Source organism: Larus michahellis, unplaced genomic scaffold (genome assembly GCF_964199755.1).
Source record: "Larus michahellis unplaced genomic scaffold, bLarMic1.1 SCAFFOLD_34, whole genome shotgun sequence".
Classification (NCBI taxonomy): Eukaryota; Metazoa; Chordata; class Aves; order Charadriiformes; family Laridae; genus Larus; species Larus michahellis.
In genome coordinates, this window is record NW_027436399.1 from 1,160,267 (window position 1) to 1,186,002 (window position 25,736).

The 25,736-nt window shown below is 53.1% G+C and overlaps 2 protein-coding genes across 2 annotated transcripts; both read left to right on the forward strand.

The window, feature by feature from the left end:
• The first annotated feature begins 11,480 nt into the window (after positions 1-11,480).
• LOC141737317 (olfactory receptor 14C36-like) lies at positions 11,481-15,552 on the forward strand. Its single transcript, XM_074571997.1, has 4 exons — positions 11,481-12,037; positions 12,479-12,533; positions 14,677-14,727; positions 15,412-15,552. Exons 1-4 carry the CDS (start codon positions 11,481-11,483, stop codon positions 15,550-15,552), a joined length of 804 nt encoding a protein of 267 aa, XP_074428098.1.
• Positions 15,553-21,575: 6,023 nt separating this feature from the next.
• LOC141737383 (olfactory receptor 14J1-like) lies at positions 21,576-22,752 on the forward strand. Its single transcript, XM_074572072.1, has one exon. It carries the CDS (start codon positions 21,576-21,578, stop codon positions 22,491-22,493), a length of 918 nt encoding a protein of 305 aa, XP_074428173.1. The 3' UTR covers positions 22,494-22,752.
• Positions 22,753-25,736: the final 2,984 nt, after the last annotated feature.

Genomic DNA, 25,736 nt, shown 5'->3' on the forward strand with positions numbered 1-25,736 from the left:
TTGCGCCCCTCACCACAAAAAAGACACTGAGGGGCTGGAGCAGGTCCAGAGAAGAGCAATGAAGCTGGTGAGGAGTCTGGAGAACAAGTCTGATGAGGAGCAGCTGAGGGAGCTGGGGCTGTTTAGCCTGGAGAAAAGGAGGCTGAGGGGAGACCTTCTCGCTCTCTACAACTCCCTGAAAGGAGGGTGTACAGAGGTGGGGGTCGGTCTCTTCTCCCAAGAAACAAGCAATAGGAGAAGAGGAAACGGCCGCAAGATGCCCCAGCAGAGGTTTAGACTGGATATTAGGAAAAATCTTTCCCCTCCTCCATCCGCGTCAGACAGGCGGTCGTCACCAGCACGGAGGTGACGTGGACCCTTCTGCTGCTCACAGGTTTGGGGGGGACACTGAGGAGATGGGGAGAGCACCTTGGGGTGTGGGGACACTGCGGGGAGGGGGACACACGTGCCACATTCAGCCCCCTGACTTCCCCGTGTGGGAGCGCAGAGGAGGGGCAGGTGTACAACCTGCAGCTGACCCTATCCCTGACCCCAGTGTCATCCCTGTAGGTGCCATGTCCCCATCGCTGTCCCCACAGGTGTCCTGGCCACACCACTGTCCCCAGCCCTGTCTCTGTCCCTCCAGGTCTCTTGTCCCCCTCCCTGTCCCTACAGGTGCCCTATGCCCAGGGCTGTGGGGACAGCGGCCGCCTGCTGGGCTGGTTCCATGGCAGCATCAGTTTAGTCCCCCCAGGCTCAGTTGTGTTTTGTAAAGTCTCCTTTCAAGAGCACAAAAACGCATTTTTTGTTTCCAAAGCTTCTATTTCAGGCTCCAAAAAGGCATTTTTAAGATTAAGCCAGTCAGTTTTAGGGTCCAAGATGCATCTTGGATGTCAAAACCCTCATTTTTATGGTCCAAACTCCTCTTTTAGGGACCAAATTATCATGCTTTTGAACCCAAAGCCTCATTTTTAGGTACAAACCCTCATTTACAAGTTCCAACACCCATTTTAAGATTCAAAGACCCATTGTCAAGCTCTAAACAAGTATTTTTAGGACCCAGCCAGTCATTTTTAGAGACCAAGCCACATATTGACTGTCCCAAGCGAGAGCGCGTGGCCCACACGCGTCTCCAGATGGGCCTCCAGGTGGGCCCCGGGGTGGCTGGGCAGCAGCCGGGCAGCGGCGTGGCAACATGACGATGTGCAGTGCGGTGTCGCGGCAACGTGACGATGCAACAATGTGCGTCTGCTCTCTAGAGCCGCTTGCTGGGAGACTGGCTGTGATGTCCGCAGCTGGGTGCCTCTGGAGCAAGAGGTGCCATCGCTCTGTCTACCCGTCTTTTAATTACCTCCAGGGATGGTGCCTCAGCCACTTCCCTGTGCAGCCTGTTCCAATGCCTGAAAAACCTTTCAGGGGAAAGATTGTTCCTAATATCCAGTCTAAACCTCTGCTGGGGCAACTGGCGGCTGTTTCCTCTTCTCCTATTGCTTGTTTCTTGGGAGAAGAGACCGACCCCCACCTCTGTACACCCTCCTTTCAGGGAGTTGTAGAGAGCGAGAAGGTCTCCCCTCAGCCTCCTTTTCTCCAGGCTAAACAGCCCCAGCTCCCTCAGCTGCTCCTCATCAGATGTTCTCCAGACTCCTCACCAGCTTCATTGCTCTTCTCTGGACCTGCTCCAGCCCCTCAATGTCTTTTTTGTGGTGGGGGGTGCAAAACTGGACACGGCAATCAAGGTGGGCCAAGTGCAAGGTCCTACACTTGGGTCAGGACAACCCTCGTTACCAATACAGGCTGGGGGATGACTTGATAGAGAGCAGCCCTGTGGAAAAGGACTTGGGGGTCCTGGTGGATGAAAAGCTGGACATGAGCTAACAATGTGCGCCTGCAGCCCAGAAGGCAATCGTGTCCTGGGCTGCATCAAAAGAAGCATGGCCAGCAGACCCAGAGAGGGGATTCTCCCCCTCTACTCTGCTCTCGTGAGACCCCACCTGGAGTACTGTGTCCAGCTCTGGAGCCCTCAGCACAAGAAGGACATGGACCTGCTGGAGCGGGTGCAGAGGAGGGCCACTAAGATGATCAGAGGGCTGGAGCACCTCTCCTGTGAAGACAGGCTGAGAGAGGTTGGGGTTGTTCAGCCTGGAGAAGAGAAGGCTCCGGGGAGACCTTATAGCGGCCTTCCAGTACCTGAAGGGGCCCTGTCAGAAAGCTGTTGCAAGGCTGTTTGCAAGGGCATGTAGCCTTAGGACGAGGGACAATGGTTTTAAACTAGAGCAGGGCAGGTTTAGATTAGAGTTTAGGAAGAAGTTCTTTCCACTGAGGGTGGTGAGACAGTGGCACAGGTTGCCCAGAGACGGGGTGGAGGCCCCATCCCTGGAGACATTCAAGGCCAGGTTTGATGAGCCTCTGAGCAACCTGATCTAGTTGTCGGTGTCCCTGCTTACTGCAGGGGGGTTGGACTAGATGACCTTTCAAGGTCCCTTCCAACCCCACACATTCCATCATTCTGTTATTCCATGATTTGTCCAAAAGCTTGTTGCTGCTCAGGGCCCCCTTTAGGCAGATTTGTGTGTTCAAAAGACCATTTGATTTACTTTGTCTCTTTGCTTCTCTCTGCGAATCGAGGGAGCTCGTGACGTGAGTGTAAGCCTCACTGCCTGCAAAGAACAATTATGGACAAAGAAAGAAAGTCCAGGACAGGGAATCTTTTGGGAAGTCTTGGGATCTGTGATTTAACAAAAATTATGTTTTCTGTTGGTCTAAGGGTAGCCACTGTAGGAAGCAGATTTCGGTGGGGGTAATGTGGATTTACACATTGCTGAGGAATGTCTCATTTTTTTACTGAACTATGCATTCCTTTGTTTCCATTTGTTGGCAAGTGACAAACACCCTTCTGTGTCCGTGTGCTGCTCGTTCTCCAAGTAACCCAGGTGGGAACCGGTGCCAATGGGCTGAACCGCGCAGCTTCAGTGGAGGAAGCTCAGATTTGAACAGGGCTGCTGTAAGTCCCAGGGGGCTGATGAGAGAAATGCTGGGTTGGGGGCAGGATGAAGACTGGCCATAGGTTGTGGAACACAAAGGGTCTTGATTTTCATATCTGTTCAGACTGCATTAGCAGACGCTCAGGATCAGTATCATGTAGAGACTGCTGATCTCCATTCATGTATAAGCAGAAAAATAAAGTAGGAAAAAGAAAAAAGAAATCCTTTCTTCTTGTTGTTTAGTAATCATATTATTTCACTTTGATTACATTCCTGAAACTTCTCTAATTAAGCACATGAGAATTGAAGACTTTAAGGAAAACTATGCCCAGAGAGACTTGACTTGTTAGGGCGTTTTGCATGTTAATGAGCCCTCTGGTGCCAAGTGCCTGAACTGCAGATCCTGAAAGACTGAACAAGCCTCAAGTAAAAGTCAGCAGCAAACCTCCAAGAGTTTCCCAGAGTCCTTGGAGGCTGGTGAAGCAGGAAGTCAGAGGTGCTGCTTCGAGGTGGAAAATCAAACGTGGAATGTGGTTGTGAAAGCCCTCGATGTGTGTCACCAAGCAGGACAGCCAAGCCCTGACCCCATCTGCTGGGAAAGGGGATCCGTCAACTCACGGGATGCTCACACCTCAAGCCCTGCTCCCCCGGACACTGCTTCAAGGCTTCTAACAGAGATGCAGACTGCTGCATTGGACATATGTATGTTTATATTTTTTTTAATAGGTACTGATACTCCTTGGGAAATCAAACAAAGTCCTGAAGGAGTATTGAAGGATTCTTGATATGGTCAGGGCTGTATAAGGGCACATGTAAAGCATCCCTGCACCTGATGCGAATTAATTCGGTGGCCATGGAAGCTCTGATGCACACACAAGATGCCGGTGTGACCAGGAAGGGGAAGACTGGATCTAAACAGCACGTTTCCAAAGCTGAGAGCATGAGCGTCATGGTGTCACTGCAGGAGAGCTCCAGCCTTGGGGCAAAATCACAAAAGTGGTCTAGTACATCAGGGCCAGCAAATGTGTCTGGGACAAGAAGGAAATGATTACTGCAGATGACAGAAATCCCCCCAGCCAAGGTGCAGCTGTCTTCTAGCGACAACCCTTCCAGTTCAGGAGTCTTGCAGAGAGCAGGGGGTGGCACAGAGCCAAGTACTGGTCATAGCATGTGGCCACCAGCAGGAGCCACTCTGTACCTGCCAAAGGTGCAGGAAATAGCCCTAAGAGCGCTGTGAGCAGAGATGGTGCTGTGCCCAGTGGGAGGACAGTCCGGGTGGCGGAGCTGTAGCAGGTTTCCATGTTTTCCACCAGCAGCCCCATGCTGAGGCTGTTCCCAAGTGCAATTATGGGGCAGGTCATGGGAGGGAGGAGGAAGAGATTTTTCTGAAGGTTGGGGATGTTGCCCATTCCCATTAGGGGAAACGCCATTGATGATGACAAATTGTCCTAATCCACTTTTTCCATGGAAAATTTTAGGTCTTCCTGTCCCCTCTCTCCTTGTGGGTACGCCTTCGAGTGACAACATTTGTTTCTCTGTTAGGTGCCTAAGGACATTGGGAAGGAAGTTCAGAGAGGTGAAACACGGAGGTGTCTGTGCTTCTGAGCGCATCATAGTCCCTAGACGTGCTCTGTTCTGTGTGAAGGGTGAGAAAAGCCATCTTCTGGAGGGCAGCGACACTCCTGCTTGCAGAACCCTTTCGGACTGCGCGGGCGAAATGCTCTGTGGACGTGCTGCTTTCAGACTGTGTGAAACAAGGGATGGGCCATAAGGACAGGGGAGGGTGAGGCAGCACACAGAGGCACTTGCGATGAACCGGAAAAGGCAGGTGAGAGAAGGCGGGTGAGAGAAATCTCATTGGGCCGGTGGGGTTGTTCCTGAAGTCACACGCAGAATTGTCAGGGCTCTGACAGGGGTGTTCAAAGCCGCGAGCCCTTCCCTTCCACGTGCAGAGGCGTAGGGACTCTCTGGCCTCCTGCTGCCACTCCCAGATGCTGGGAGGCACCTCAGTCCTGTGGTGTGGTGCCCATCTGAGATGCCTCATGGCATGAGGTATGGACATAGGGACCCTGGTTCACGGAAGCACATCCCAGTGCGGCATCCAGGTGGTTTCCCAGAGGACGTTCCTCTCAAAGTCAAGTTACCCGAAGACAGAGTGTGTCCCACGGGCCTTCGTGGACGCTCTGGGAATAGCTGGTGGCACTTGTGCTCAACTCGGGTTCCTCTCCCCACATGCACATGATGTGCATGCTTGAGTCTCCTCCATGCAATGCACTCAAGGACTTCTGACCTAATCAGGTGGCACTTTCTCGGCTCGCTGTGGCTCCATCAAAGATGTCCCTGAGGCTCCAGGGGAACCTGCTGTGAAACAAGCTGAAGTCATGGCTGATGTTTCCTCCCTCAGCTGTTGCGGGGGACATTCCTTTCCGGCAGTATCATTTCCCCTATCAGAGGCAGAGTTAGGTCCCAGAACGACCTCTTCTTTTCCACCTATGAGACAGGACACCCAGACAATGAAAGGGAGGAATCTCCTGTACCCCTGCAAACCACAGTGCACATTTGAAGTGCCAGAGGTGGCCCGAGACATGTGCAGGTATCTCTAAACTTTGATGGAGCAGTTCAGAGGGACAGGGCAGCGTCTGGGGCCATCATTTTGGAGGCTCTTGGGGCATTGCTTTGGGCAGCTGAAGTGACAGCAGATGGCCACCTTTAGGACAATGAAGCCTGTTCCTGCTCACTACGTACAGGGCAGCCTATAGAGCTATTCCTCTGAGCAAATGGAGTCATTGCCATCTGAAGAGCTACGTCTCTCTCTCTTCTCCACCAGCTGTCTTTACCAGATCTCCATTGGCAGTTAGGGCTGGGTTCTCACTGGCACCCCTACAATGCCCAACCTAATTCAGGGCAGCTGCCCAATTTCAAGGTTAACTCCATCCTGTGGAGCTGCCTGAGGTGCCAGGGCTCTCCAGCACAACTGCGTGCAGCCGGCAGGGACAGCACAGGACTTGCGCGAACATCATCCCCATTCAGAGCAGCCGTGTAAGAGACCCCAAGAGACCTTCTGAGGCGTTCAGTGCTTTCCTTCAAGCAACTGCAGTGAGGCAAGTGCTGTCCCATCTCAATCCAGTAGATGCAGGGAGTGCTTCTCCCACATCCCTCAGTCATCCCTTTGATGATGCAGTCAAGGAACAGAGCAATGATTTTCACAGTGTTCCTGGATCTCCGGATACCCATAGCCAAGGACACTTGCAAAAGCCCCTTGTCCTGCCTGGAGATCAGCTTCACCTGCACCACAGGCCCTCTGGGGCTGCAGAGACCCCGCAGACAGCAAAGCCCTCTCCTGCTGGGGCTGCAGAGTCCAGCCCTGCTTCTCTCTCGTCCTGAGGAGAGCAGGGATTGATCTCCTCCTTTCCCCTTTACATTGCCATCTGCCATCCCCCCCAGCATGCTCTGACGCAAACCTTTTGCCTGCACGGTACTTGGGCACTTGGTAACAGCTGGCTTTGTTGCACGCCTGAGCTTGGCCCTGGTGCCACGACTGAGGTCCAGCACATCTCTGCTCTGACACAAAGAACCTATAATGAAGGAGAGGAAGGGGACCAACTCTTATTTAACCAACCTGAGGAAGTCTTGGGCTCACCAACGACTTAACGTCTTACTGGGGACATCAATGACCCTGTGTATTGAGTTGGCATGGCTAGGTTTTGGTAGGGGTGAGGGGGCTGCAGAGGTGGCTTAGGAGAAAAGGGATCAAGAGGTGACTCCATGTGAGAGAGCCACTTTCAGCTGGCTCCAAAAGGGACATGCCACTGCCCAAAGCTGAGCCAGTAAGCAATTCTCGTGGCACCTCTGTGATAGCATATTGAAGCAAGGCTAAACAGCAGCGTGCAGTCACCGTAAGACAGAGGAGTGAGACACATGGAGAGAAACAGCCCTGCAGACAGCAAGGCGAGTGGAGAAGGAGGGGGAGCGGGAGTGAAGCTGGGTGGGCACCTGGCAGCCAAAAGTCAGCCCAGCACCCCCTGACATTCCCAGGAGAGCACGGTGCAAATGCTCCTTGAGGTGTCTGGAGGCTCTTTGCCTCAGCTTTTTAGCACAGCTGCCAGATGGGCCAAGCAAGGCGATGCTCACCTGGGTCAGAAAACCTGTGTCATCCTTGTCAGCCTTGGCTCTAGTAGCAAAGAAAGAGTGGAGTCTCAGCTCCCGAGGGAGTGAGGACGAAGAGCAGAGTGCAGATTCCGGGTCTCAGGGTGGCAGACATTGGCCTGTTCTGGGAACTTTCCGTTCAGGCTGGAAGTGACCTTGCAAGATTTCTATAGACCAACATTCTACGCAAAGCAGGGTCACAGCAGAAAGTGCCTGCAGCATTTGGGTGCTGCCAGTTGTTAGGGAGTTCCCGCAAACTCCAGATGCTTTCAATGATGATGGAGAGTGGCTTTACTGTGGCATCGTCCTGCCCTCTCAGCTCCCTCGGATGCCACCCCTCCAGTCCCATAGACTGCTAAGGATTGTGTTTGCTCAAGTAACTCCTGACTCTATCCAAATTCACCACGTTTTTTTTTCCCTCCAGAGTCCTGCCTCAAGGCACAAAGGCCTGGGAGAGCTTGCTGGAGGAGACCAAGGCAAGAAGGACACAGGGAATCTCAGATTCATCTACACCTGCTGTTACTAAATTCCAGCAGTGGCCACTCATTCTCTTTGTTTCTTCTTTAACTGTTCCTGAAGCCGCGGCCTCTCCTCTTGGTGCCCTCGAACCCTTGCCTTGCAAGGGTCTACACTTGGGAAGCTCTAGCTTACCTAAAGCCATCCCCATTTCTCCTCTAGAGACCCAGCATCTGTAGTCTGGCTTCAGTCTTTTCTCACTCCCCTTGGCAGCTGAGACCCCACTATTTCATGGTCGCTACAGCCCAGGCTGACATTTTCACACCCCTGATCAGAATTCCCTCTGAATTGACTGGACTCAGCAACACCGTTGTTGGCCTACCTTGCGCCTGTGCAAAGATGTTGTCCCAAGAGACCCAGAAACCTGCTGGACAGTATGCATGCTGCTGTGTTCCCCTTCCAGTGGTGTCAGGGTCATTAATGTCTCCAGTAAGACCTGGGGTCATTATTCTGGAGAGTTCCTTGTGTTGCTTAAATAGGCAAATGAGTGGAGATCCCAGTGTGATGTGCTTCCTGTTCCTGAACTGCTCTGCATCGACTGGATGGAGGTGGGTCAGACCCTGCCTCATTGCCCTCGTGGGATTCAGTTGCCGGCCAACAGAAACTGAATCTATGAGACATGGCATCTGGAGTGTGTGTCTCGCACCCACTCTGAAGGCGATGCCTTTCCCGTAGGTCCTGTGCAGTCCCTGCCGGCCACCTGCAGTTGTGCTGGAGAGCCCTGGCACCTCCTGTGGCACAACAGGCCTGTCCATGGCCATTGAGTAGCTGCCCTGAATTAGGTTAGGTGATGTGGGGATGTCCATGAGACATCTGCCGTTACAGTCAGTGGGGATCTAGTATACACGGCTGATGGAGAAGATGGATGAGGTCAATGGCAATGAGTACATCTGGTCCCCTGACTACCTCAGAAGGCTGCCCTGGACTGAAAGAGTAGGGAAAAGTTCAGTTGTCCGAAATGTGGGCACGTGTTGGTGGCCAAAGGAATTCCTCGTGACTCTCAAAGATGGTGGCAGCAGATACTGCCCTGTCTCTATGAACTGCTCCGTTAGATCTTGCAGTTACCGGCACGTATCTTGGACCACGTCTGAGACCTGAAATGTCAGTAGGTGTTTGAGTCTGAAGAGCTCACTGCTGGCCTCCATCTCCAGGAATGACGCTGGGAGCTGAGACCAGCAGCTCCCATGCAGCAGGTGCCTATTTTGTGCCCACCTGAAGAGAGGCAAGAGGAATCCCCCCTCCTGTGGGACTGTGGCAGCCCTAAGTGAGAGCTGAGTCCACTTCACACCCAGGACTACAAACCAAGGAGGAGATGCCTCAGTTGACGAAGCCGACTGCCTTCGCTCAGCGGGGGCAAAGGAGATCTGGCACTGTCCAGGTTTCCTGTCTCATACCAGAAGGAACAAGACCTTTCTCGTGCGCAGCTCTCTCTGACAGGAGAAATTACCCGGCTGGAAAGAAGCGTCTCTCCAGAGGTGCAAGAGAGACCACACAGTATTACTTCAGTCTCTTTCCCAGCAGGTTCCCCTGGAGGCACAGGGACACCTCCAGGGAGCCCCGAGGAGGCAGAGAAAGTGACGTCTCGGGCTGGTCCTCTGCGTCTGAGCTGGGCTGGGCTCCTGGCATGGAGGGAGCTCGTGGCAAGCGGGCAGCGCTGCAGAGAGACAGCTCTGCCCAGGAGCAGCTCCTCTGCAAAGGGCAGCAGGGCTGAGGGCACTGCCTGCAGGTAACGAGGGGAGACGTGTGAGGCCAGCGGATCTTAAAGGCAGCCTGGGGTGGGAGAGTGCTGAGAGCTCACTGGGAGAAATCCTCACAGCCTTTGCACAGTCTCTGGCTGCAGGGCATTGAATCTGCAGCTGCTGGAGGGATCTCCAGAAGCTGGAACAACCCCCAGCCTACGGGATCTGCAAGTACCACTCTCACAGTTTCTCTAGTTTCGAGGAGAAGGACAACGTGTGGAGCAGGGCTTCCCTGCTGCACCGTCAGAGGGACAGGGCATGCTGTGTCTCTGCTGCAGTATAATGCAGAGAGGCTCCCTGGAGCAGTCTCCTAAAGCTGGCATAGCCCATGGCTAATGTGATCTGTCAGGAAGGCTCTCAAGGCTCCGTCGGTGTTGAGGAGGATGTGCTCGAGAGCAGGGCACCCCTACCACATCACCAAAGGCACAGGGCATGTCGGCTGCCTTCTCCCCGGGACGGCTGCCGGGCTGTGAAGGTGGGTGTGCGTGCAGGGGTGCTCAGGGCTGTCCTTCAGAGCAGGGTCCCCGTGTCCCAGGGAACTGTGTGCTGGGCCAGGGACTCTGCTGCCTGCCAGGGTCAGCTCTCAGCCTGCCCGGGGAGCTCCCCATGGCGCTGCGGGGAGAAGCTGTGGGTGGAAGGAGTGACCCCAGTCGTGTCATGGCAGGGTCCTTCTGCAGTCGTGAGGGTGCTGCATGGGTCGTGTTTCCTCCCAGCTCCAGATCACCCCCAGGACATTTGCAGAGGGTCCTTTTGGAGAAGGACTTCAAGGCAGCATTTACCTGAAAGAAAGAGGGTCCCTGCTTGGAGTTTTCCACTCCTGCTTTGCTGGATGGGTTGTGAGAGAGAGGATTTTACTTCTCCGTTCTGGAGAAGGCAATGATACCCTGGTTCTAGCAGGAACTTTTCTAAGCTGCTTGTTAGCGCTTGCAGGCACTTGCCCTGAGGGCAGAGCTGAGCACACAGCAGGTGTGGTGGGTTCTCTGAGCACTGAAAGGGAGGAGACCTGGGGACAATGACACAGCCCCAGGCAGAGACAGCTCCGGGTGGCAGAGACATGGGCAGAGAGTGAAAGGGAGCTACTACAGGAAAGGTCATGGGAGAGGGGATTCCTGGCCCTCCCTGCCATCCCCTGCAGTGCAGGTGCCTTCCCTGGAGACATTCCGTGGTCTCCTCTCCCCACACAGTAGAGTCCTCCACCCCTGACTATCCTGGGTATTAAGTCCTGAGTGTCCTTCCCAGCAGCCCAACCACCAAAGAGGAGAAATCCTTGAGTGTCTGACTGTGTCTCCCTGTCCTGACTCTCTTGGCAGGAGAACTGTCCTGACTCTCTTGGCAGGACCCACAAGGTTTCACTTGCAGCACAGCAGAAATGCCAGGGATTTCTGCCTTAAAAACACTCCTGCGGTGTGGTGGGGAAACTACAACAGAACAACCCCAACAACAAGGTGCCCTGAGCTCTGCCCTGCAGTTGGGTGACAATGCTGAAAAGCCCTTTGATGCCAGGAGTGGATTTAATCTGAGATCACCCCGTGTTCCTTTTTACCCATGGCTGTAGGGCAGGACTGAATCCTGCAGAGATCTCAGCTCTCTGGTGGACTATCAGCCAGCACCAACCAGAGTGTACAAAAAGGACCTGCAAAAGGTCTTCCTGAAAGGCGAGAGCCAGTTTGGTGGGTTTCTAAGACCAATTGAATACTTTAGTTGGAGAGAAATCTTCCCCAACTTCTCACTGCTTTTCTTTCCATTCACAGGTCTCCAAGCCCAGGGGAAGAAAATGTCGAATGGCAGCTCCATCACCCAGTTCCTCCTCCTGGCATTCGCAGACACGCGGGAGCTGCGGCTCTTCCACTTCTGGACCTTCCTGGGCATCTACCTGGCTGCCCTCCTCAGCAATGGCCTCATCATCACCACCATCACGTGTGACCACCGCCTCCACACCCCCATGTACTTCTTCCTCCTCAACCTCTCCCTCCTCGACCTGGGCTCCATTTCCACCACTCTTCCCAAAGCCATGGCCAATTCCCTCTGGGACACCAGGGACATCTCCTATGCAGGATGTGCTGCACAGCTCTTGTTCTTCGTCTTCTTTCTTGCAGCAGAGTTCTGTCTTCTCACCATTATGGCCTATGACCGCTACGTTGCCATCTGCAAACCCCTGCACTACGGGACCCTCCTGGGCAGCAGAGCTTGTGTCCACATGGCAGCAGCTGCCTGGGGCAGTGGGTTTCTCTATGCTCTCCTGCACACGGCCAGTACATTTTCCCTGCCCCTCTGCCAGGGCAATGCCCTGGACCAGTTCTTCTGTGAAATCCCCCAGATCCTCAAGCTCTCCTGCTCAGGCTCAGACTCCCTCAGGGAAGTTGGACTTGTTGTGGTCAGTGTCTGTTTAGCATGTGGTTGTTTTGTTTTCATCGTGCTGTCCTATGTGCAGATCTTCAGGGCCGTGCTGAGGATCCCCTCTGAGCAGGGACGGCACAAAGCCTTTTCCACGTGCCTCCCTCACCTGGCCGTGGTCTCCCTGTTTGTCAGCACTGCCGTGTTTGCCTACCTCAAGCCCCCCTCCATCTCCTCCCCAGTTCTCGACCTGGTGATGGCTGTGCTGTACTCAGTGGTGCCTCCAGCACTGAACCCCCTCATCTACAGCATGAGGAACCAGGAGCTCAAGGAGGCCATTAGGTATCTGATTTCATGGATTTTTTTCAAGAGGGAGAAATGTTCCACCTCTCTCCACAAATGACTCCCGCACTATTTGATTCCATCTGCTTTTTTGTGTGTTTTGTTATTGGCTTTGTGTTTTTAATGATTATATTTCTCATCATTGCTGTTGATATTGTCATTTATGGTTTTTATGCTCCTACACAAAGGTTTCACTTGTGTCACTACACCTGAGACATTTACGTCTTAGTTTCACCTGGTTCCCTTCTAAAAATGTATTTCACAGTGGCTCAGAGCTGGCCTCTTTCACAGAGTCTCTGTTAACAAAGCAAGATCTCCCTGGTGCAGTGCTTTAATGCTGGGGTCTTTCTCCAAACATGCCTGAGGAAATTCACCCCTGAAGTTCTTCTTCCTCCATGTGTCCAGGAATAAAAAGCTGACTGTCCGTTTGTTACATTTTAGAGATATTGGACTGGATTTAGGAGTCACCAGTCGGTGCCTGGTGACAGGTAAGATCGTGGGTTTAACTGAGGGACGTACCCCAGCCCTTCACACAGATGACATAAAGGCCACCCATCCTGTGGGAGGGGAATCTGGAGCTGTCTGGAGAGGCTGGTGTTTCTCCAGGGACAGCATGTTCCTGGGGTTGTGCTGGGATGGCAGAGGTCAGAAGGATGGGGTGTGGGGCCTCAAGCAGAGGCCATGTGCAGACCTCCTCTGGGCACTCTCCCGTTCCTCCCCACCTGTCTACAGCAGGAATTCCCACAGAGGGACAGACACGTCCAGGTGTGGCCACACCACGGCTCACTGAAAGGGCATGAAAAGTCAAGCTGTCTGGGTAGCCCTCTCCTCCTAATCCATCCCTGTGTGCAGCTGGCCTTGTTCATGGTCAGCCTGCGCCACTGCCTCATGTGGTGTCCCTCATAATGCGTGGGCCCGTCTCCTCAGGGTCACTGCTCATCCTGTCACGTCCCACCTGGCACTGTAATACGGTGTTTTTCTTCCCCCTGATGCAGGACTGGCCACTTCTCTTTGTAAAACTTAAGCAGTTTCTTCTGGCTGACTCCCAGAATTTCCCAAGGTCCCCCTGGACTGAAGATCCATTTTGTTCGTTCTTCATGTTTGCGTGCAGGCAGCTCACCATGGTTGTGGTGATGCATCAGCACAAGATAACAGCACGAGGAGTTGCAGGGCACTACAGGGAATTAAAGACATTCCTAATTTTGTACTGTCCAACAGAGGAATTGTCAGGACAGCTATGTTAGAAACATCTTTGTGCCCCGTAGAGAGGGCACAAAGCAAGCAAATGTAGGGCCTGTGGGGAAAGAGAAGCTGGGCTGTTTGTAGAGGAATCTACGACAATGGTTAAAGAAAAGAACTTGGGAAGGGGAAAGAGGAAAAAGGAAAACCGAAAGTTCAACTCCAGCACAGAACCACGGAACCCTGGAGGCTGGAAGGCAGCCAGCTTCCACCTTCTCTGTGCTTCCTCTTCAGGCTTGATGTTACTCAGAGCTCTTTTCTCATGCATGCCAGCCTCCTGCCACCTTGGCATGACTTCCTGCATGTTGGCATGGACCATTCTGGATGACGAAGAGGTGATCCTTGACCACCAAAAAGCTCTCTGCAGGACCCACCTGGCCACAGACATCCTCTGATCCAAGGTTATCAAAATCTACCTCCCTAACTCTTATGCCCATCAGTCTTTATCGTATGAAAATGAATTGACTTTCTTAAGATATATATCTAGCTAGCTCCCATTGTGTACTGATTTATCATGCTTGGGTAAGTGACTTAAAGGAGGTGAGCTCATCACAAGGACCAGAAGAACAGCCCTGCCCTCAAAATAAGGACTTCTCAGAATCATTCAGCTGTCCATGAAGGATAAAAGATACCCCTGGAGAACCGAGATAATGCCAGTATCCTCGTCCCTCTTACACACCTTTGAAACTCTCCCAGTGTCCAGCATCACAGACAAGTAATTAGCAACAGACCAACTCCGGGGACATCTGGATCAATAGACAAGCCGCGAGAAGGCTGATGGCTGATGGAGCTGCAGAGATATAGCTACTTTGTGCAGTTTTACTGTGATTAGTAATTGGTACTCCGTGTGTGTGTTAGTTAGTCATTAGTCAAATAATAAGGTACCTGAATGCCTGAATGGCATAAGAACCCTGTGTTTAACCGCATTTGAGGTACCCCAATTGAGCTCGGACACCTCATGCACATGACTAAATATTTACGCGTGCACCTCTGTGCTTTGTGTCCTAGCCTCTCTGCTCGGTCAGCACGGGCCACTTGCAAATTTTCATAACACAAGTGACTGATTGCCACTGCAGTGGGGCAAGGTCTCTCCCTTCTCCATGCAGTAGATGTGAGGCAGTTTAGAACACAAGACACATCACACCAGGGTCTCCACTCATGTGTTGCACTCTCAAACTGCTGTTTTTTCTCTTCCCCAACATTTACTCGCCCTCTTCATAATACAGTCAAGGAACAGGCAAAAAAATCTCATGGGGGACCTGTCAGCAGCACCTTGTCATTCATGGAGATCACCTTCACCTTTGTCAAAGGCCCTTGAGGGCTGCAGAGACACCACTGACAAAACCCTTCTTTCTTGCCAGGGCCGCCCTTCCCAGCCCTGTTTCTCTCTGTTCTTGCAGACAGCAGGCTTTGCTCACCGTCAACATCCAATTTCAGCTTTAAGCTTCCAGGTGCCGTCCACTTGACCGTGTCTCTGCCGTGAAGCAAAGCCTTTGCACACAGAAGGTCTTCAATGCTTGGTACCAGGTTTCCTTTAAGAGACGTCCGAGCTTGGCCTGGAGCTACACCTGAGGTGCCACAGCCCAGATGTGCACCAAAACTCTCAGCCAGGGGAAGAGACAAGTTGAGAGAGAGCCTGTGCTTTTTGACTTTGACAGAGGAACTGCCAAGGCGTGGTGGGACAAGGCACACAGCTTGGGGTGCTGCAATGGATGGCTACAGGCTTTTCAGGAGAGACAGGCTGGAAGGATCAGGAGTGGGGTTTCCTGAAAGTGAAGCCGTTAACTGGATGTATGGCGCAACTCCTTGGGGCAGGTGAAGAGTTTGGTGAGCCTTTGTGGGGGAGGGTGAGAGGAGAGGCCAGTAGCAGTGTCCTGTCATGGTGGGAGATAAGGAACCCACAGTCAGGATGAGGAAGAGGGTATAGTCTTTCTGAAGGATCCCAGGGAAGCATCTGGCTGTACGAGCCTGGGTCTCGCTGGGGACTGCCATGATACTGGCAGCTTCTGAAAGAGGAGCACAGCAGCACATACAGTCCAGGTGGTTTCTGGAGTGTCTTAGGACAACGTCTTAGCACAGCTGCCAGATGGGCCAACAAAAATAATGCCAACCTTGATGTGATACCTGCAATGCAGGAAGAGCTGGTCAGAGACGTGAAGATTGGCTGTCGTGACCCTGACGTAGTGGGGTCCCAGCACTCCAGGGGAGTGAGGAAGCAGAACAGAAGACTGCAGACGCTGGACCTCAGAGGTCCTTTTGCCTTTGGCCTACGCTGAGGAGTTTTCGTGGGGATCCAATGGTCAGGAGCACTGAAGGTGGCGCAAAGCTCTGTACAGCTGGTCTTCAAGGACAGCATCCTCCAAGAAGAACATTGGCCTGTATCAAAACTCAGTTTGAAACCTGAAAGTAAATTCAGGGGAATCATAACGAGATTTCCAACTTCAGGAATTCTTACAGAAGAAAACAAAGATATTAGTTGGACACTGCTGTATTGAGTTAGAGTAGGGAGAGAGAGTTCCGAGATACTCTATGTCTTTTTTGCCTCAGACTTCCCCAGCAAGGTCTCTCAGGCTTTGTGCCTCGAGGCAAGACTCTGGACAAGAACAGCCAATGGCGGATAGGAATGAAATCAGGATCTACTGGAGCAAAGTCAACCACTACCAGTACATGGGAATGGACGGGGTACATCCAGAGGTGCTGGAAAGTAAGAGAATGTCACAGTGAGGCCACTCTCCATCATCTTGGAAAGGTCCTGGAGACTGGCGGGACTCCCTGACATCTGGCAAAAAGTAAACGCTGCATGCATCTTTCAAAAGGGTCCAGAGAAGGAGGTGGGGAGCTAAAGGCTGCTTAGCTTCCCTTTAGATGAGGAACATGTCCCAAAGCATGTTCTCTCGCACTGCATTTCTGGGTGCCTGAAGGAGACGGTGCCTGGATGAACTCAGGGAACATGTACACCGGTTACGGTTTGGCACTTGGAGGGCCATGGTGTTATGCCATTGTACGCCCCATAAAGATTTGGCCATCTCAAAAAAAGGGACGGTAGGAGGGAAGTGCTAGCAGGTGGGACCATTGCTTGACTGCAAAGAGATAAAGGCAGGATCTATCCAACGTATCCAACCTTCATTGCGCCCAGCCTCTTTTAGATAGGAGATACAGATGTGAAATGTATTAAAATAAACATGTCCTGGCCTTTCCTCACCAGTGCCCAGTACAGAGGCACCATCACTGGGCTTGCAAAGCTCCAAGGATGGAGATGACACAAGCCCTCTGGGAAATCTCCTCCAGTGTTTGCCTGTCTTGGCAGGGAGGATGTTTTGCTCATTTGTCTCAGCTGATGCCATTGGCCCTCATCCTCCCATCACGCACAATACTGAAGAGCCCGTCTGCATTTTCTTGATGCTAGCCAAGAAGATGTGGGAAGGCTGATATTAGGTCTCCCCAAAGCCTTCTCTTCTCCAGGCTTTGCACCTCTGCAGCAAGGTGGCCAATGGCTTTCTGGGCTGCACTAGGAAGAGCACTGCCAGCAGGTCGGTGGAGGTGATCCTTCCTCTCTACTCAGCCCTGCTACAATTTGTCTTGCCCATTTCCCTCAGTGTTTGCTACCCTACTACCTTCACCTAGAGGTGGTGGTAGGGCTTCAGGTTAGTGGTTGTAAATAGGGTAAAGGCCTCTCATGAATGTTTTCACAGTCAGTGTCACAGAAGTCTAAACATCCTCTGAACAGACCTTACCTCTTCAAACCTTCCAAGCCCTACTGTTCTGCGATGCTCATTCTTTGATTCCATTGCCATTGCCCAGAGGGGCTACCACAGATGTAGACTGCTCCAGGGCAGGTATTTATATTTAGGCCGATCAATGATGTTGTTGCTTTAATGTTTTCTTGTTGTGGTATATGCTGCTGTTGTTAGGGAAATCACACACACACTTGAAGGACAACGGAAGGGCTACCACCTTAGTGGCCCTCCAGTGAGCTGGCTCCTGTTTGCCATTGTCTCACTGTCACTGGTCAGGGTGTGGTGTAAAAGGTGCTGAGCAGAGCAGGACAATCACTTCTCCTGGCTGTGCTCCTGCTCATACACCCTCAGATGCTGTTGGCGGCCTTTGCTGCTGGCTCTTGTTTGGCCTGATAAAACTCAAGGAGCCCCTGGGCCATTTCCACAGAGCTGCTGCCCAGCCACGCAAAGTGATCCAAAACGGATCAGAGCAGCCCTGCTCTGACATCAGCCTGGTCTCTCAGCTACCTTGAATTAATCCCATCTGGTCCAATGGACTACCAAAGGTTGACCTTACCCATGTAGCCCCTGACTTGATCTGCATCCACTGCTGGATTTCGCATGGGGTTCTGCCTCTTAGGCACACGGAACTGGGAGACCTTGCTGGTGAAGACGCAGGCCAAGAGTACCTCGTACCTATCTACACCTACTCTCTGCAAATTCAGCCGTGACCACACATTATCTTTGTTTATTCTTTAGCTGTTCCTGAAGGAGTAACTGCTCATTGTTGTGCCCTTCAAATCCCTTGCAAGTGTCAACTCTACGGGAGCTTTGGTTTTCCAAAACCAACCATATTCCTCAATTCCTCCTTTGTTTTCATCCTTGCAGCCACCTCTTCATGCTTCCTTTTTTCTATGGGGCTTCCCCATGAGTGTCTGGTTTCCCCCAGCTCTTCTTTTAACAGCTCTGCCTGTTGTCCTGACTATGGGTATGACCACACTCTCGTACTTGAAAGACACTGTCCTTGCAGACCACTGTACTGCAGACCCTCTGCTGCCCTTCTGTGCTGCTCACATGGGCTCCCCCCAAACAAGTCAGAAGACTAGGCCAAAGTCTGCTCCTCTGAGATCTGTCATCTGCATTCTTCTATTCTCCTTCTCCTTGGGAGGTGAGACCCCAGTATTTCATGGTCACAACACCCAAGGCTAGCACTGTTTTATTCATGAAAAAACAACATTTCCACTAGTTGAAAATATCCATTGTGTTGACATCCTTTGATTCAGGCAGACTGTGATAATTATTGGCATGCCCAAAACTGGGCAGAGAAGGTCCTCACAAAGTTCAGCAAAGGGAAAAGCAAGCCCTGGACCCAGGGAGAGGTAGTCCCCTGCACCAGTACAGGCTGGGGGCTGAGTGACTGAGAGCTTCTCAACACTTTGGCATAGAAGGACCTTTGTGTTCTGATAGACAAGCAGCTGACCGAGAGCCAGCAGTGTGCCCTTGCAGCAAAGCAGGCCGACAGCCTCCTGGGTGCGTTAGGGAGAGCGGTGCCAGCAGGTCGCGGGAAGCGATCCTTCCTCTCTACTCAACACTGGTGACGCACTTCTGTGGTGGTCAATAATTTACATTTACTTCCTTAACTGTTCCTCAACTTCATTAACTGTTCTGTAACTCCCCATCCTTGTGCCCTTGAAGTCCAGGGGAGCTCTGGCTTTTCTAAAACCTCCCTTATTTCTCAATTCCTCCTTTCTTTTAATCCTTCCTCAGCCTCTCATATGCTTCCTTTTCCTATGGAGCTTCCCCATGGGGAGACCCCACTGTTTCCCACGTGAGACCCCACTATTTCATGGTCACGACAGCCAAGGTTGACACTGGTTTTCACATCCATGTCCAGCTCTTCCTTCTTTGAGAGTGCAAAATTCAGATGGGCATCAGCATTGTAGACCACCCTGGCAGCTGGGCCTTGACCAAGACCTTCCAGAAACATCCAGGACTGTTTGCATGCTGCTGTGGTCCCCCTCCACTGAAAGCCAGGACTATTAAAGTCTACAAGGGGACCTCAGTAGGTTCTTTGTCTCCCACCACAATGTCACCCTTATTAGTCTCTCCTCCGACACTCTCCCACCAGGGCTCACCCACCCAACATGTTCATCCCAGAGAAAAGCTCCACACACCTCAGCAGCTCCTTCACACAGAGGACACATCCCTCCTGATTCTTCTGGCCTCCTGATCATCCTGAAACCACCCATCACAGCAGCCCAGGTGTGTGAGCTGTCCCAACACCCCTCAGCTGTTCTTCCCTCCAAGTGGAAGGAAGAGGTTGCACACACAGCTCCAGCTCCTCCTCTCTGTGCCCCAGGCTGAGGGCATCAGGGGCATGTCTGGGCTGCAGCACCTCAGCTGTGGCACATTTGGGCTCACAGCAAAATTACCACAAAAAAACCAGCTTCCATTTGGGCATATCTGAATGGAGGCAAGAGGAATCCCACCTCCTGGTGATTTGGGGTATTTGTGGGATGGAGGTAACTACCTTTAAACCCCAAAGACTCCAAACTCATTGTCTGAGCTGAATCTCTTCCCTCTGAACAGGTAAAGGAGATTCCTCCCTAATATTGTCTGGGTGTCCTGTCAGTTAATAAAACAACAAAAGTTTTCTTAGACCTCCATCTCTCTGATTGAGAAATGACAGTGCTGGAAAGAAGTGTCTCTGCCCAGCTGAGGGAGGGAACATCAGTGGTGACTTCATCCTGTTTCCCAGCAGGTTCCCCTGGAGCCCCAGGGACAGCTGGAGGGAGCCCCGAGGGGGCAGAGAAAGGGCTGCCTTGGGCTGGTCCTCTGCTGCTGAGCTGGGCTGGGCTCCTGGCATGGAGGGAGCTGATGGCAAGCGGGCAGCGCTGCAGAGAGACAGCTCTGCCCAGGAGCAGCTCCTCTGCCAAGCGCAGCAGGGCTGAGGGCACTGCCTGCAGGCACCCGAGAGGAGCCAGGCACAGAGAGGATAAAGGCAGCTGGGAGTGGGAGGAGAGTTCTGAGCTCGTTCTCTCCTGGCTTCTCTGGTGTGGAGAAGGAGGCCGTGCTTCCGAGCAGGGATGCCCTGCTGCACCATGGCAGCGACAGTGAAGGAGGGCTGCCTTCTGCGAGGGACTGTGGCAGGGTTTTGAAGACAGGTGGGTGTGCAGGCAGGGGTGCCCAGGGCTGTCCTTGAGAGCAGGGTCCCTGCAGCCCAGGGCTCTGTGTGCCGGGGCAGGGACTCTGCTGCTTGCCAGGGTCAGCTCTCAGCCTGCCCAAGGAGTTCCCCCCCGAGCGTCTGTGGGGAGAAGCTGTGGGGAAAAGGAGAGACTCCCCTCAGGGCAGGGTCCTTTGGCTCTTTTTCGAGTGTGTGCTGTGTGGGTCAGGGCTGCCCACAGCTGCAGATCTCCCCCAGAGCACTGGCAGAGGCAGCATTTCCAGAGGAAAGACAAGGCAGGGGCTGCCTGGAAGATGAAGACATTGCAGGGTCTGTGCTCTCAGCTGTCTCCTGAGGGAAAGGAGCTGTCACTGGTCCACTGAGGGATCAGCAGATCTGCCAGAAAGCTCACAAAGTGCCTTCAGCCCCTCCTCTCCCTACACACAGCACCAGCAGCACCTTTGCTTCCAGCATCAGGCTTTCTCTCCTCTCCTCCTGAGGAGCCACAAAGAGGGAGATGGCCCTGGGCAGTGCCCTGCTGCCAGGAGGGGTCTGCAGGGCAGAGCTGAGCCCCCAGCGGGTGGGATGGGCTGTGGGAGCAGGGACAGGGAGGAGACGTGGGCACAGAGCAGCAGCTCCTGGCAGGGGCAGCTCCAGGCAGCAGAGACATGGGCAAGGCCTGGGGGAAACTGCCAACACGCACTGGGGAGGGGGCGTTCAGGCATCTCTCTGTTGGTCCTTCACTGGAGACGTCTTCTGGGTGTTCTCTGCTGGGCAATGAGCTGACTCTCCCCTCAGAACACCTCGTCTCCGGGACCCCAGACTCTCTGCTTTGCCTGTCCTGCTGGGCTTGCCAGCTGCCCCCAGAAAGGCAGAGCTCTCCTGTGGGATCCTAGGGAGGGCTGAGCCTTTCCCTGGGGGTCGGGCACTGTCCTCGCAGAGTCCTTTGATTGTCTCTGTGAGGGGTTGTGTCCTGCTCTCTCCATCACAGCTCTAACTCTGCTTTGGGAAAGAGAAGAATTTGTATATTTGTCCGTTCAAACAGTGCTCTGCTGTTCTCTCATGAGTTCAGTTCTTTGTGGGTTTTTTTAAGAGGAATTTGTGTGTGAAGTCATCTTCAAGGCAGGACAAGCAGAAGCGCAGGGCAGATGGAGAAAAGACTGATGGACACTGCAGCTCTCCTGACTGCACTAAACCACAGAGAATAGAGCCCTGTGTCCTGTCCTTTCTCAAGACTCCGCATTTTCAGTCATAAACATGAGGATTTCTTCCCCTAAAAAGAACAATCGCCAGATGTGATAGTAGAAAATTAAAACCACAATCTCTGAAAAGCAGACTGTCTTTGCTATAAGGCGTCTGTCCTAATTTTTTCCCGTTTTTTTCCTCCTTTGGACAGAGCCCCCATGCCAAGAAAGAGCAAATGTCCAACAACAGCTCCATCACCCAGTTCCTCCTCCTGGCATTCGCAGACACACGGGAGCTGCAGCTCTTGCACTTCGGGCTCTTCCTGGGCATCTACCTGGCTGCCCTCCTGGCCAATGGCCTCATCATCACCGCCATCGCCTGTGACCACCGCCTCCACACCCCCATGTACTTCTTCCTCCTCAACCTCTCCCTCCTCGACCTGGGCTCCATCTCCACCACTCTTCCCAAATCCATGGCCAATTCCCTCTTGGGTACCAGGGCCATTTCCTACACAGGATGTGTTGCACAAGTCTTTTTTTTCTTTTTATGTGCTGTAGCAGAGTTTTATCTTCTCACCATTATGGCCTATGACCGCTACGTTGCCATCTGCAAACCCCTGCACTACGGGACCCTCCTGGGCAGCAGAGCTTGTGTCCACATGGCAGCAGCTGCCTGGGGCAGTGGGTTTCTCAATGCTCTCCTGCACACGGCCAATACATTTTCCCTGCCCCTCTGCCAGGGCAATGCCCTGGACCAGTTCTTCTGTGAAATCCCCCAGATCCTCAAGCTCTCCTGCTCACACTCCTACCTCAGGGAAGTTGGGCTTCTTGTGGTTAGTGTCTGTTTAGGCTTTGGTTGTTTTGTGTTCATCGTGCTGTCCTATGTGCAGATCTTCAGGGCCGTGCTGAGGATCCCCTCTGAGCAGGGACGGCACAAAGCCTTTTCCACGTGCCTCCCTCACCTGGCCGTGGTCTCCCTGTTTGTCAGCACTGCCGTGTTTGCCTACCTGAAGCCCCCCTCCATCTCCTCCCCCATTCTAGACCTAGTGCTGGCTGTGCTGTACTCAGTGGTGCCTCCAGCCGTGAACCCCCTCATCTACAGCATGAGGAACCAGGAGCTCAAGGATGCATTGCGGAAACTGATGACCAGATGATTTTCAGAAGCAATAAACTGTCATTTCTGCAAATCTCTCATCATGTAACTCATTGTAACGTTGGGTTTTGGTTTGGGGTTTGGGTTTTGGTTGTTTTGCTATGCTTTGTATATTTTTTTTGTTTGCTTTGTATAATGTTGTCTACAAAGAAATATTGTCATTTGTGCTGCTTCTAATTACGCATCTTTCCAAATTTCGTGAGTCCCACAGTCTCTGTAAATGAGGCCCCGCGCTCTCTGTGTATTTAAAAAAAGAAAGAAGGAACCTTCCAGCGACTTGTTTGCTCCAGATCCTCCGTTTGAAGGCCTCTCTGGAGCTGCAGGGCATGCCTGTGTGCAGAGGTGGAGGGGAAAGAACAGGACAGAGGAGAGGGAAGAAGAGGAGGGAGAACCAGCCTTGGTCTTCTCAGAGCTGCTCTCTTCCCATTTCCACATTCTCCATTCTGATCCCTTGCGCTGTTGGAAGGCCTGATTGCTCTGGCAGCTCTCTCCTACTGCTGTGGTGTGGCAGCGCTGTGACCACAGGCAGGGGCAGGGACGGGTCAGTTCTCCGACAGAGCTGGCCTCCCTAACAGCACCTCCATCGCAGCAGGGAATGTCCTCAGGCAGTGCCTGAAGGCCTTCAGGCAAAAACACCTTTGGAAGGTCGTCTCCCAGTGTTGCTGTCAAGAACATGCCCAGCAAAGTTCCCCACAAATGGCACCACCAGCGTAGAACTTAATTGTGTAAAGTGTGCAGGGGGGGACAAGCAGCAGCTCCCTCGCCCAGCCAGGGCTCCTGGGAAAGACATGAAGGACCAGCAGAGCAGGTTCTTGTCAGGTCCTGTGTGTGCAGGACACCCCAGGGAAGCTGCCACAGTGCAATAGTCGCACACCTGGGCAGTAACAACCACAGGCCTGAGCATAATGTGTGTGTGGTGAGATTAACCTGAGTGAGAACAAACACCATCCGCTGTTCCTGGGGGTTCCATTAAGGCCTGTGGGACAGACAGTGTCTGGAGGTCACTTCACTTGGAGAGTAACGTCCCCTGGGAAACCCCCTGAATGCAGCACTGGGATGGGCTTCCTTGAGCCCAGGTCCCTGTGTCCATTCCTCACGCCGTGGGGCATCTCAGAGAGGTGCCGAGCAGGGAGACACAGCGCGGGGCTGAGGTGCTGCCGGCCTCTGGGAGTGGCAACAGGAGGCCATGGAGTCTGCTGCAGGGCCTCTGCCCGTGCCAGGGAAGGACTCGTGTCTCTGAGCAGCCCTGCCAGCGCCCTGACAGTGCCGTGTGTGTCTCCAGGAACAGCCTGTGTGCTACCTCACCCTCCCCTCTCTTCATGGCCTGTCCCTTTGATGACACGGTGTGACAGAAGCACCTCTGTGGAGCATCTCCCCTGTGCAGTCCGAAAGGGTTCTGCAGGCGTGAGCGGCATTGCCCTCTACGAGATGGCATTTCTCACCTCTCACAGAGCACAGAGCACGTCTAGGGAGTAGGAATGCAGTGAGAGGCACACACTCTCCATGTTTCACCTCTCTGAACGTCCTTCACAATATTTTTAAGCACCTGACAGAGAAGCAAATGTCTTCAGAAATAGGTGGGCTGGGCTGTTTGCACCAATGCTGAAACTCTCCTGACGTGAAACCATTACATTCATCATGGACTTTGTTTTCATAACCTCTTTTTAGACCCATTCTTCCCCTTCCTGTTCATGCTGGAATCCTGTGCGTGCAGCAGAGCTGCACTTGGGGGCAGCTCTCCTGCCCAGCATGGGCAGGCAGAAGGCCTTCTCCACCGGCTCCTCTGCCCTCCCTGGAGCCACTCCTTTCTGCGGCACCCCCACCACTGTCAGTGGGATGCCCAGAACAGCCCTCCTGAGAGAGTTTAACAACGCCCTGTTTCAACACGCACCTCACCCCTGCTCGATCCTCTCATCTACAGCCTGAGGAGAAGGAAGGATGGGGGTTGGGAGGAACTGACAGAAACAGCTTAGGAAAGCTGTCGGCTGCAGAGAGATCCCGTTGGAGTCGTGGGCTTGTAGGAAGAAATCACTTCTGGTTTTCTTCTGAAGCGGCCCCCAAGGATCTGGACAGCGAGTATTGTGTCCTGGGCACTCCTCTGGCAGCATGTCATAGTGAGAAGACTTTTGGTGTCATGGAGATGGAGAAGGCTGGCCAGTGCCATTGTGAGACCTCTCTCCAACACCTTGGAAAGGCCAGAGCCATCTGAGAGCCTTGGAAAAAGCAGAAATGAAACCAGTTTTCAAAAAAGCAGGAAGGAGGATTGGGACAATGACAGACTGGCCAGCCTCACCAGGGCAGGGGATATGACAAGTCCTCCTGCAGCCATCTGCAGGCGTTTGAAGGACAAGAAAGGGATGGCAGAAGACATGTGGGAGGGAAAAGAAGGGGATGTTGTGTACCCGGACTTTAGCAAGGCCTTTGACTACAGGTCTCCTGTAGTCTCCGTATAGCCAGGTTGTTGACAGCCGGGCTGAAGAAGTGGACGATGTGCTTGGTGGAAAGCTGTCTGAGCAATGACGGAGGGACATCATCTGTGGTACAAAGTCCTTCTGGAACCCACTTACTAGTGGCATCCATCAAAGACCAGCCCTTGACAACTACTATGGAACATTATTATCTCTCCGTATGATGGCAGACAATGCACTTTCACCTCCTTTGTAGATGATGCCAAGCTGGGGGAGCCCTTGAGGAATCCCACGCTGTTAGCACTGTTGGTGGCAGGAGAGTTGGGAAGGATGACTGTGGTGGGTTAAACATGGCAGGGCACGGAGGGTCGGAAGGGAGAAGCGCAGAGGGATGGCACCTTTGGGGAGGAGCGCACAGGAGAGGTGACCCAAAGCTGACTAACAGAGTACTCCATCCCACCGGCATCTTGCTCAGTATAAAAGCTGAGGGATCACAGGGCTCAGGCTCTTTTTCCAATGTCAGATGCCAGCTGGAGGAGCGGTGCTAGAGGAGGCTGGGAAGCAAAAGTGTGGTTGTGATGTGACAATTCAGGCAGCACTTGACCAGGGGCTGGTCCCAGGGAAATGGCGCTGGAGCCCCGGTGGTCTCGCTGTGGCCAGGACAATAATGGCCCCTCCGAGTGGGGTGGGGGCCTGGGCTGGGGCACAACGAGATGCCCTGAGCAGGACAGGGACAAAACTGAATGCCCCAAGTGGGGCAGGAGGCAAACTCCCTGCCCTGAGCTGAGCAGGAGGAACTCACTGCCCCGAGCAAGAGTGGGGAAAACTAGAGGACG

What these genes read in the sequence shown, in the direction of transcription:
- LOC141737317 (XM_074571997.1), top strand. Translation starts at nt 11,481, where the DNA reads ATGGCCTATGACCGCTACGTTGCCATCTGCAAACCCCTGCACTACGGG. An exon ending in GAGCTCAAGGAGGCCATTAG is followed by an intron (nt 12,038 to 12,478) that starts GTATCTGATTTC and finishes GTTACATTTTAG; the next exon opens with AGATATTGGACTGGATTTAG. An exon ending in TTTCAGCTTTAAGCTTCCAG is followed by an intron (nt 14,728 to 15,411) that starts GTGCCGTCCACT and finishes CCTGCAATGCAG; the next exon opens with GAAGAGCTGGTCAGAGACGT.
- LOC141737383 (XM_074572072.1), top strand. Translation starts at nt 21,576, where the DNA reads ATGTCCAACAACAGCTCCATCACCCAGTTCCTCCTCCTGGCATTCGCA.